A 12600-nucleotide genomic window follows, 5' to 3' on the forward strand; every position below is an offset into this window, starting at 1 on the left:
GGCTTCTTTTCACCTGTTTTTCTGGGTCTCATTAGCTCCTTTGATGAAATAATCCATTTACAGGGGCCAATGGCTGAAGCTGAAATTTAAACACACAAGTCAATGAGTTAGAGGCCAGATCCCCCCTTGTCTGAAAGGGAATTACTTGTGTTCTCTCTTTAACTAACACATTGTACTGCTCTATAAATCAATTGTCTTGTTCTAAATGCTTATTTGTTATTATTTTTTTTAACAAAATTTTATTTTACAATTCCAAATATCTGTCTGAAATAAAAACAACTTGTGATTTTGCAGTTTGCAATCTATATAAAGATGATCCGAAAGTGCTTTCTGCTTTCAGTAATTAGAGAAAAAAGAGTCATTAAATCACAGATGTCAGTGCTGAATTTAGACCAATTCAATTGTGTTTTTATTATTGTGAAGAAAGGTCATTTGTGTTATGCTTTTATTCATGATTCATAGAGTGAACAGCTACTCCTTCGAATGTCTCACTAAAAAAGGTTGGGAACCTCTGCCAAGTTGTAAATCCTCTTGGGAATGAGCAAAAGTAAAAAAAGAAAAACAACATTTGTTTCCTATATACATATTCTAAGACAACTTTTTTAAAGTGTCTTAAGTTCCTGACTCCATGCTCTAAAAAAAAGAGATGTCATTTTTGCATCGTAAGCTGTCAATGCTCTTGCTCCTAACATGTCTAGCTACCTTGTTAACAATATCCGATTCAAATGTCCAATGTCTGGATGATTGAGACAAAGTATAATTCAGAGTGATTCCTTTTTTTTCCAGCTTTAGGAAACAATACGGAAAGTGCAATCTAACAATTTTTGTTGTAAGTCAAAGAAAAAAAATAAAATAAGCCAACAGACTTTTTGAATCCATGATCAGCTGGGTGGATTTCTGATCATAAAACTTCACAAATAAATTTAGAAATGTATTTCATCTTAAGGGTAATTTATACTGAAGATTTTGCTGTGCAGTTAAAGCATGTTCGAAATATGACATGTTATACCTAACAATATGCATAGACAGGAATTTAATAGAATTAGTCCATTTACACTATGTACTGTTTGCTGCAGTGTTTTTATCTATTTTTCTTGATTTTTGGCAAACCAATACAACAGAAACTAAGATAAGACAAAAAATATGTAAAGGAAAAAAGAACAATCAAAACAATATTTAATTTTTTTTTCTAAACTGTAAAAGAACATGAAAACTAAGCAATGAAGTAATATTTTCAGAGTTTTACTCAGCTATGGTTAAACTTGAAAACCTGAGGCTCGACACTGGTTGCAAGATTAAAATATCTTCCCTTTGTCATTGTGCTTCCGTTGTGTGACAGATAAAAATTAGAATGATCTAGAAAAGTTTGGAACAGTGCTAGGACATACAGACAGAAATTCAAATACATCATACACATAATACTGATTTAGTTTCATATCCAAGAGGGGAGGAGCGTTAGAAAATGGGTACTTGTGACTCGCTTACATCCAAAAAAGTTAAATATGTATCAAATAATGTTCAACTTGATTTAATATATGTACTATATACAAGATACTGAAATGCACAGGTAATCTTACACATTTTCCTAAAAAAAAATAGCATCCATACAGTAACAATAAATATGGATAAGATTGTAACATTAAATAAACACATTTCAGTAAGGAAAATAAACAGTGTTAAACATCCTAAATCATAATTTTATAGACTAATAAAAACTATGTGGAAGTACTATTTTAATAAAACCTGGGCTTAATTTTAATAATCTAATTTGCTTCTCAAGCCTATATTAGATAAAGACTGTGTAAAGAATGCAATGAATGGCTCTGCCTTGGTCATACTGACAGATTTAGAACTACTACTGTTATGATAAAGCATACCTCTAGAATTAGTACCACTATCTGTTGTGTGTATGAACTTCTGTTGGCTTTGTGGTACATAATCCAAAAACAGACCCTTTAGGGATTACCAAGCATAGAAACTACCGTCCTTGTGGTATTGAATTCTAATCAAGTCTGCACCAAATTAATGTTGATTGATGGTTTAACACACACACCATACGGTATACATGCATAAATGAGTGTAGTCCAAATTATTGCAGTTTTTTTTTTTGTACGTAATACCTCACACATCCACATGGGGAGTTGTTACTCAAAATCCTACCGAAATAATGGTTATCTATGAGTAGATCATAGACTCAGAGCATTGTAGTACAATAACATGGACTAAATATACATGTCTGTGTGTTTATGTATGTGTGCTGGAGAATATATAGAAAAGGGCAGCCTGGAAGTCTGTCATTGCGTAAACATAAAAAATAAAATATGTTCTGAAAAATAAAAAGTGGAAAAGAAACTGTTAAGGCTGTATATTCAAGCACTGTATGACTGAATTATAACAGAGTGATGGACATTTTTTTTTCTTGTTTTATATATTTTTTTTAGCAGTAAGAAAAGTCCTGCATTATGAAATGCAATTAATTTATAATGCCGTCAACAGCTGATTGTTGGCCTAAGCTGGCTATTGATAGCAGAAGTTAATAAAATGAAGCGGAAGATGGCGGGGGAATGAATTCTGAAAAGTGATAGCCAGTTTTTTCCAGCAGTCAGCCTGATAAGTGAAATGCGTTGTCACCCGGGTTTGCATTTAAATGAAATATTCCTTCTTCTCTTCTGCGTTGACTTGGCTGCCTTCTGCATTGATAATGGCTGTGTCTGCATCGGGGGCATCTTCAGCGCCTTTTGCTTCGTTTGTTAAGTATGTCCCTGCAAAGATTGAGATTACAGAAAATGGTTGTTAGATATTTTGCTCGTCATCAGCTGTCTCTTGTTTCATTTAGAGATGGATGCAAGGCAAAGCCGCTTACAATATATTACCATATCATTTATATACAATGCTCTGATCTACATCAGATTACATTAATGTTGCTTTGCAGTGCCAAATGTTTGCATTGATTGGACTTGCCATGGCAGGTGAAACACTGTTTTTAATGTTAGTTTACAAGGCAAATTACTGTCAGAGCATACAAAAAGCACAGCAATATCGCCTTGGTGTATATTTTCAGAAAACAAAGGGGCTTTTTTAGCAAGTCAGTATACTGGAATTAGATTGGTTGCCTTGGGTAGCTGCACATTTTAAATCAAAATGTAATTGTGTACTGTATACTAAATAAGCCTGTAAATGCTGCACCATCTTAAAGTAGAACTATAGGCAAAACTTTTTTTTTTCTCATTTTGAATAGAGTATGGGAGTGTTTTAACTCCTGTCATATTTTTTTTGCCATATGTGTCCCATTGCTGAGATTTCCCTTCACGTTCTGCCCCATAGCCAAATAGGAACTGAGAGGAACTCCCTGTAAATTAAGGGAATTCTTTGGGGACCCCCAGCTCCCATAGAACTAGTGTCCCCATTGGAAACGTTTCCCTCTATTACTTTTCTAGGGACAACCCAAAATTTGGATTTTCTTTTACTTTTACTAATTATAATGGTAAACTGGACAAATAAGAGGGGAGGAGTCTCCTTAGCAGGGGCACAGACTGAAAAAAAAACTGACTGGTGTTCTAATCCCTCCCCACTCTGTCAAAAACTGAAAAAAAAGCTTTGCTTTTAGTTATACTTTAATTCCAACCATTCTGCAGCACTAAAATACACTCACCCTTGAAGGGACTCTGCCAATTCAAGGCAAAGTAGCAGCACCTTTGCAAAGGGCCCCCATGAGCCACAGATACCTTGCCAGCAGTCCTCCTTCTGAACTACAATTCCCATTATTAGTTTTTGTCAGATACATCCTTCATGTGACATGGGCATAGCAATTGGCTGCTAGACTCCAGCACTGTCACATGGGAAAGGGTCATATACTCCCCCCCATACACCTAAAGGATATTGTCACTAGCTGCAAGGGAGGAAGAAGCACTGGTAAGATAAGTAGCTGTGGGTTTGGGTGCCCCTTTGCAAATACACCATCACATTTGCTATGAATGGGCATGACATGTCTCTTTAAAGCTAACTACAATCATTATAATCTAATTGTACAGTTTCTGTGTTGTGGGGCTCATTCTTAGATGGTGAGAGTGTGCCAAAAAGGGGTAATCATGATAAAGGCTTTTTCTCTTGCACACTATTTCACAATATTTAGAGAACACCTTTGGCAGATTGCTGTTTAAGTATGATGACTTTTTTCTTTCAATCGTTTTTATTGAGAGATAACAACAAGTAACAAGCAAATGCAAAAAAAAAACATTATCCGGTAACAAGTAAGTGCGTATCAGAGAACAGTAAAGTGTACATTTTGATACAGGATTCATCAAAACAGTAGGTAACAAAGAGAACCGAATCGGTATAAGGGCCTGATGAACAGTAACCCAGTAAGGCAGTAATAGCAATCTAAGCAATATGAATGAGAAACAGCTGCCTTCAGAAATGGTAAAGACAGAAACCTTCTCCAGGCCGCCCTACCACCTTACACAAAATTCCAAAGAAAAAAAAAAGGGGGAAAAACGGTAGTGGTGGGTGGGGAACTGACCCCCAGCACCCGAGGGGTTGCGACACTTTTGGGGTCCAGGCCACCCACCACTGGAGGGAAAAAAGAACAGGCTCCAACCAGAATCCGGGAGCACTGTCAACGTGACATAAGAATCGGGCGACAGAGGCAATAGGTGGTGCGGTGGAGAAAGTCTGATGGAGCGAGCAGAGTAGGACGCATTTGAGAGAAGGAAAAGATCACAGAGAAAATGAAAGAGGTGAAGAGGAGGAGATAAGGGAAGATGAGAGAAAGGAAGAGAGGGTAAGGGGATGAAAAAGGAAGAGAGAAGAAAAAAAAAAAAAAGAGGGGGGGGGAGGGGTCACCAGGGGATCTCTGAGGAGGATCACGGGGCAGGGTTAAAGTGTAGTATTAAGGTAGTGGGCCCAAGGCTCCCATATACTCTCAAAACGTTTCACCTGGTCTTGAAGGACTGCCACTATCTTTTCATGGGTCATTATCCATGAGATTTTACGTTTGGTGGCCACGTGGGACACGGAAGGTTGTTTCCAGGCTTCAGCCAGGGTAAGTTTTGCACCCAGTAGCATGAAAAAAATGAGCGCAGATAGATGTTTAGAACACTTATGAGGGAGTTCATGCAGAAACGCCACTTGGGGTGTCTGAATGATCTGGAGGCCCGTGACCGAGCGGATCAGGTGGAAAGTTGTGTTCCAAAAGGACCTGATTATCGGGCAGGACCACCAGGTGTGTAGAAACGATCCCTGGTGATCGCATCCCTGGAAACAGAGTGGAGAGGCATTAGGGAACATAAGTGCAATCCTTGTCGGAACGAGATACCAACGTGTAAGTAAGACTCTCTGTAAGAGAGTTCAAGTTGGAGATCTTGTTCCCACCTGAGGGCATAGGCGGGCTTGTCCAGGGAATCCATAAGCGCTGAGTATATAATCTATATGCCCCCCTTTAGATCAGAGGACTCCGAACACCACCTTTCATAAGGGGTCAAGGTAGGGGGTTCACCTTTATTCGTCCACAGTGAGTGCAAAAAATGAGAAATTTGGGAGAAGCAAAATTTTTCCGTCAACGGCATTCTTAAGTTTACTGACGCAATGGGACAGGGATAGAGGGCCTGAGGACGATAGAAAGTGTCCTATGCGGAACAGACCTTTGTTCGTCCACCACTGGAAGGCTTTGATGTCCTTGCCTGGTATAAAGAGGGGGTTGGGAAAGATATGGATGACTTTTTTGATACAATTGTGCGATACACCATTGTGATCAGCATTTTTGGACTGTATTCTGTAGATTTAGCACAATTTTGAGATCTTAATATTCTGTCTTATCACATATGTACGTAATAGATGTATTTATACAATAATTCCTTTTTTTTAATTATTTTTTCATGCACACTTAGGAGATCAGGAAGGATTTTTTCCCCTGCTGGAGCAAATTGGATCATACTTTAACCACTTGCTGACTGACCTATAGCAGTTTTACTGCTACAGTGTGGTAGCTGGATCAGGTAGGGGGCGCGCACGGCACTGGTGGGCTGTTTCTGCTGTGATTATTCATAGCAGAAGCCAATCTGCAGGTGTCGGGCACTCGATCTCTGCCAGCACCCACCAATCGTGGGGCAGAGACTCAGAATGGGGCTCTGCCTATGTAAACAAGGCAGAGTTCTTTTCTGACAGGGGGGTGAATTTTGTGTTTCCAGAAAGCAGAGACTAAAATTAATCTCTTCCCCTAGTAAAAGCAGCACATACAGTAAACAAGAACACTGGTTAGGCACATAGGTTAACCCTTTGATTGCCTTTGATGTTTAACCCCTTCCCAGCCAGTGTGATTAGTACAGTGACGGTGCACTTTAGCACCAATCACTGTATTAGTGTCACTGGTTCCTGCAAATTGTCAAAAGTGTTTGTTAGTGTCTGATTGTTCCACCGCAATATCGCAATCCTGCTATAAATCACTGATAGTCACCATTGCTAGTAAAAAAAAAAATCAATAAATCCATAAATATATACCATAGTTTTTTACATTTTCTTTATTGGAAGCGTTTTATTGTAAAAAGTAATTTTTTTTTTTTTTTTTCAAAATTGTCAGTCTTTTTTTGTTTATAGTGCAAAACAATAAAAAATGCAGTGGTGATCAAATACCACCAAAAGAAAGCTTTATTTGTGGTAAAATAATGCAGTGCCATATCACAAAAAAAGTGGTCTGGTCATGAAGGGGGGTAAATATTCCAGAGGTCAAGTGGTTAACAAAGGTTTTTTTGGATCAACTGTTGTCATAGGGTTGTGTACATGGACATGTACATTTTGTGGTGTTTTTTTTTTTTTTTGTTTTTTTTTTTTTGTGGGTTGAACTGGATGGACTTGTGTCTTTTTTCAAGCAGATTACCAATGTAACTATGTCATATACCCTAGTCTGCTTAAGGTGGAATAAAGTAGCACATTTACCCACATTTCTTTTAGATCTACCACCAGCTATGTACTGCAAAACCTTGCCTAAGTGGATACAGATGGTTGTTTTTTTTTTGTCCCAATATTATTTAGTTTTGTTAAATATACTGTCTGGCCAAAAAAAAGTCACCACCAAAAAAGGTCACAAACGTTGGACCACCTTTAGCTTTGATTACGGCACACATTCGCTGTGGCATTGTTTCAATAAGCTACTGCAATGTCACAAGATTTATTTCCATCCAGTGCTGCATCCATTTTTCACCAAGATCTTGTATTGATGATGGGAGAGTTGGACCACTACGCAAAGCCTTCTCAGGCACATCCCAAAGATTCTCAATGGGGTTAAGTTCTGGAGCCACTCTTTCACAGTTTGAGCCGATGAATCCTGGCATTGTCATCTTGAAATATACCCATGTTATCAGGAAAGAAAAAATCCATTAATGGAATAACCTGGTCATTCAGTATATTCAGGTAGTCAGCTGACCTCATTCTTTGGGCACATGCAGTAACTATCCAATAGAATAGTATGTTTAGTTAGTTGCTTAGGTAGTTCCTGGTGGCGACTTCATTTTTGGCCAGGCAGTGTATAAAGTTTGTTGGATGTTCAACTTGTAATATGTACTGTAAGATGGACTTAGGATGTCCTGGGACATAACAGTAAATAAGGATCAATATTTCAACCAGGAAAGATGTGAATGGCTCAACACAAATTTTCTTAAAGGGAACTTTTCATGCCATTGGTGCCATCCTTTTCAAAATCCTATGCACCTGACTGACATGATGATCCCCAAAAGTACCCACATAGAATGAATGTACAGTATATAGTTGTACTTTGAAATGTTCTTTAACAATAAATCCTTATTGTGAAAAAATAAAAATAGATGTGACTTTTCCTGTTGTATACATATTCCAGGTCTGTAAATGAGAAAGGACTAAAGACGGTGAAACAAAAAACAAGCATTTTCAGAAGCAGATCAACAATTGCAGTCCCTTTAATTTTCCTCATGGTGTGTGTCCCAAGCTTGTATATATCTAAGGGATACTCTATATTCACAAATAGTGCAATGCTAGTTTATACCTAGCATAAAGCAATAACAGGTCACACTTATTACAAGTTATAAGTAGTCACTGATGGATGTTTAAAGATACTTGCACATGGTACTGAAGAATGAACATTGGATCTTCCCAACAGAAAATTCCTGTGCAAAAAAAGTATGGTCTATTTTCACATGTTTGCATGCATGCATGCATATGCATGTGAAAAATCTTCAACCTATACTTGCATCCACTATTCTGGAAAGGTTTGATTTACATGAAAAGTATTTGAGCATACTTACACATGCATAAATTACTGACCAGTAAATCAGTTTTTTTTTTTTACTGATCCAAATAGCACTAACTTACTGATATGTATAGGTATGTTATGTACAGGCCCACTGAAAGCAATGGGTTTCTTTAAGATTAGTAAAAAAAAAAAAAAAAACTACACGAACACCATACGTGTTTTTAGTTCCCAAATGCAAGGGCCTGAAAAGTGTATCTAAAACAAAAACCTTTTTCTTTTAGTTTTTGAAGTGATGGATTGTAGAAAATCCTGTGAGAATTTTATTTCTATCTGTGTATGTAGTGGTCTAGCAGCTGGTCGTTGGAAGCATAGCACATAACGGGGGGTCAGACATCTGACACACTAAGTAGAGTTTTAAATGCAGAAGATTATTCTGTAGCACTTCAGGAGTGCAAGGATAGAAGTCAGTTGGGTTGATTTATTAAAGGGAAATAGACTGTTCACTTTGCAGTTTATTTACTTGTTTGGAGCTACTTTTTGTGACCTATTATGGGGGGCACTGACACTTAGTGACTTGTATTTAAGAGAGTTTAGTTATACAGATAGCTCCAAAGGGAGCTTTTTTATTATGATTAATACCATAGGACAGTGATGACGAACTTTGGCACCCCAGATGTTTTGGAACTACATTTCCCATGATGCTCAACTACACTGCAGAGTGCATGAGCATCATGGGAAATGTAGTTCCAAAACATCTGGGGTGCCAAGGTTCGCCATCACTTCCATAGGAGGTGTAGCTTTTAAATCTAAATTTAAAAATAGAGCCCTGGTCTTCAGCCAATTTTATGAATCAGTGACCCCCTTTCCAAAAAAAGTTCATCAAGCAGACTCCACACATTGTAAAGGTTGGTTAGACTCTGTTGGGCATGAGGCATAGGTGTATGTTTGTCATGCCATATTTGTGAATGTAATGTTTGATTTTGATCCCTAAATGAAGAGTCTCTGGGTAAATGGCAAATTTGAAATCTCCTCATTTAGATATTGCTTTGTAAGGGACATTGCACTTTGCAAGGACATTTGTCCCAGAGTTTAGTGAATGTAGCGATGGTTAACTTTGCAAAGAATACCCAATTACATGCAAGGAAAAAAAATGTTTTTTTGCTTGCACGTGACTGGATGATTGAAGCCAGAGATTCACCTTATTAATTAAGCTGTGGGAAAATTCCCTTGCAAAATGTAACTTCCTTTAAAAGTAAACAGCCTTTTTGCTGCTAGTAAATCAACCCTATTCCCTCCTCCTCCCTCAGAATTGTAAGTATTCTTGATCTTTGATTAAAAGATGCATTAAAAAAAATAACTGACCGCACAGTCCTATTTAGCAGCAGATCCAGGACACAGGTAAAACAGTCAACTGCTAAAACAATAAGGTCCACTCCATTTTACTTAGGTTGTATTCACACCTGATTTACTGGCATTTTATTTCAGAGTTTTTGAGCATCTTTAGAAGAGTATTACAACCATTTTAGAAGCGTATTACAAACATTTTACAGCTTCAGGTGTTTTTGTTTAGTAAATAGAAAGAATTAGGGGGAGGAAATTGGATGTGTAGAGCTTCTGTTTGAGCGATAAACGCACAACAAAATATCCATAAAAGGCTCAAATTAGGCATTTCTATTGAAGTCTATAGGGCCAAAAACGCTTGTAATCTGCCAAAAAGAAGATCATGTACTTTTTTGAGAGATGGGAGTTTTGCTTCAGGTGACACAAAACTCTGATGTTAATAAGGGCAATTTAAATGAATGGGATTTGGCTTGTTGAGTGTTTTAGAGCAACAAGCTTAGAGCAGAAAATTGCTCAGGTGTAAAAGGCTTAGGGACAAACTCATAGCTCTCATCTGTCCCTTATTTGGAGGAAGAGTCTATCTTTTGGTACAAAATCCTCCTGTCCCCATGTCTCCCTAACTTCTCCCTCTTTGGGTCTGATATAACTGTAAGGTGGTTGTAACCCTCAGACATGAAATATGAACAAAGCATATACCTCTATAGTGTGTACTTGTCTTAATCCAGAACACTAAGGCACCATTCACACCTGTGCGTAGTGATTTACTGGTGCTCTTTGAGCATTTATTTTTAAGTTTTTGCAGATTTTTACAAGCATTTTTAAAGCATTTAAGAAGTGTATTACAAGCATTTTACAGCTTCAAGCATTTTTGTTGAATCAATAGAAAGCACTAAGGGGAGGAGAAGGAGAGGAAATTAGAAGTGGAGAGATGCTGTTTAAGCAGAAAACAAGTGACAAAACAGTCATAAAATGTCCAAGTCAAGCTTTTCTATTGAAGGCTATGGGGCCAAAAATGCTTGTAATCTTTCAAAAAGAAGCTTGTGTACTTTTCTGAGCGACAGGCATTTTCCTTCAGGCGACAGAACGCTCAGATGTGAACAGGGGACCTTGAAATGAAGGGGATTTGGCTTGTTGAGCATTTTAGAGCAACAAGCTTCAAGCAGAAATGTGCTAAGGTTTGAAAGGCTTAGGAACAAACCCATAGCTCTCATCTGTCCCTTATTTGGAGGAAGAGTCCCTCTTTCGAAACTAAATCCTCCTGTCCCCATGTCTCCCTCACTTCTCCCTCTTTTGGGTCTGATGTAACTTTAAGGTGGTTGTAAACCTTAGACATGAAATATGAACAAAGCATATCCCTCTATAGTGTGAACTTGTCTCAATCCAGAACACTAAGGCACCATTCACACCTGTGTGTAGTGTTTTACTGGCGCTCTTCGGACATTTTTTTAAAAGCGTTTTTGCATATTTTTACAAGCATTTCTAAAGCATTTTAGAAGTGTATTACAAGCATTTTACAGCTTCAAGCATTTTTGTATAGTCAATAGAAAGCACTAGAGGGAGGAGAAGGAGAGGAAATTAGCAGTGGAGAGATGCTGTTTGAGCAGAAAACAAGCGACAAAACGGTTGTAAAACGCTCAGGTCAGGTGTTTTCTATTGAAGTCTATGGGGCCAAAAACACTTGTAATCTGCCAAAAAGAAGCTTGTGTACTTTTATGAGCGACATGTATTTTGCTTCAGGCGACAGAATGCTCAGATGTGAACAGGAGCCATTGAAATGAATGGGATTTGGCTTGTTGAGAGTTTTAGAGCTACAAGCTTCAATCAGAAAATTGCCCAGGTGTGAACGAGCCCTTCAATTATTTAAAGAATAGAGTAGGAAATTATTAGAACCCCTGCTAAGGTTTTACCCTTATCTGTGACTTTGCTGTGGAGATTCTCTGTTTGTTCTGTTTACTATTATAATTGGGTCAGAAAGTGTTCAAAAAACCAACATTTTACATGGTCACTGATAGAGGAGGTGATTAGAAATCTTCCAATGGTGACACCAGTTCTAGTTACAACTGTTAAAGAGGGGATGTCCCCTCACTTTCTCTTGAGTCTTCATTTCAGGTAAATAACAAGTGTAGCTAAATTTTCCCATTTGGTAATGTTAAGAATTTATTATGTGCCAGCCATATGCTCTAACACATCAATTCTGGCCTAGTTATAACTGTTTGAAAAACAATAAATATAATAAACCTCTTAGAATTAGTAGTGTCAATAAAATAGTAGTTTCCATCAGCTTACCTTTATGTCTTGCCAAATATCGCCCAAGCAAGATAATTGAACATAATGTGACAAATACAACTACGGCTACAATTCCTCCTATTAGAGCATGGTCTGGGGCCGCAGGACCAGCATAAGCATTTGGATCTGTGAAAGAAAGGTAACAATACATGTGATATACTGAATAACATATGTTAGACTTTGAGAGGCAAAAGCAATGGGTAAACTCTTGTATTTTTTCAGCTGTGACCGTCTATGTTGTTTACTTTAAATATCGATAATCATAAATCACATTTTTAAGAGCAATTGTTCATTTTCAATAATTGTGTCAAGAGTTTATTCAGAACAAATATACAATGTTTTAAGCAGGCTTATGTCATAGATTAGGAGAAACTGAAGTTAGGCTATGTGCATTCAACTATGACATATTTAACCCAAATATCTCATGCATATGAAATATGTCAATTCACTACAGGCTAGGGAAATATTGCATAAACCTGTCTAAAAGTCAATTTACAAAACATTGAGCAAAAACATTTGTTAAATAAGGGATGGTCTAGTCAAGCGGTATTTAACAAATGCTAGCTGGTTGTTAAGGAGCCTGCACCCAACCACATCCTAAACAACCAGTGAATAGCTGATTGCGAAGGAACCAGTACCCAATGTGTCCTTTACAGCCAGTAACTCATTTGCTGTCAGCAGGAATTCCCTGCTGACAGCAAAATGTAAACAAAACAGGCAAAATTTAGGCCTTTGAGCCTGGTATGGATTTTGGG

At 37.7% G+C, this 12600-nt stretch overlaps 1 protein-coding gene across 2 annotated transcripts in view; it reads right to left on the reverse strand.

Annotated features, from left to right (window-relative positions):
- Nucleotides 1-371: 371 nt before the first annotated feature.
- The window catches only part of CADM2 (cell adhesion molecule 2), a gene marked incomplete at its 5' end in the record, with an annotated part of 586202 nt that continues 573973 nt past the window's right edge, over nucleotides 372-12600 (reverse strand). For both annotated transcript variants that reach the window (XM_082245592.1, XM_082245593.1), the window contains 2 exons: nucleotides 372-2762; nucleotides 11846-11971. In XM_082245592.1, the coding sequence (XP_082101718.1) occupies nucleotides 2644-2762; nucleotides 11846-11971 (245 nt within the window). In that variant the 3' untranslated portion in view covers nucleotides 372-2643. The remainder of the gene's footprint in view (nucleotides 2763-11845; nucleotides 11972-12600) is intronic.

The sequence above is a fragment of the Pelophylax lessonae genome, assembly GCF_965119305.1.
Source record: "Pelophylax lessonae genome assembly, chromosome: 2".
NCBI lineage: Eukaryota > Metazoa > Chordata > Amphibia > Anura > Ranidae > Pelophylax > Pelophylax lessonae.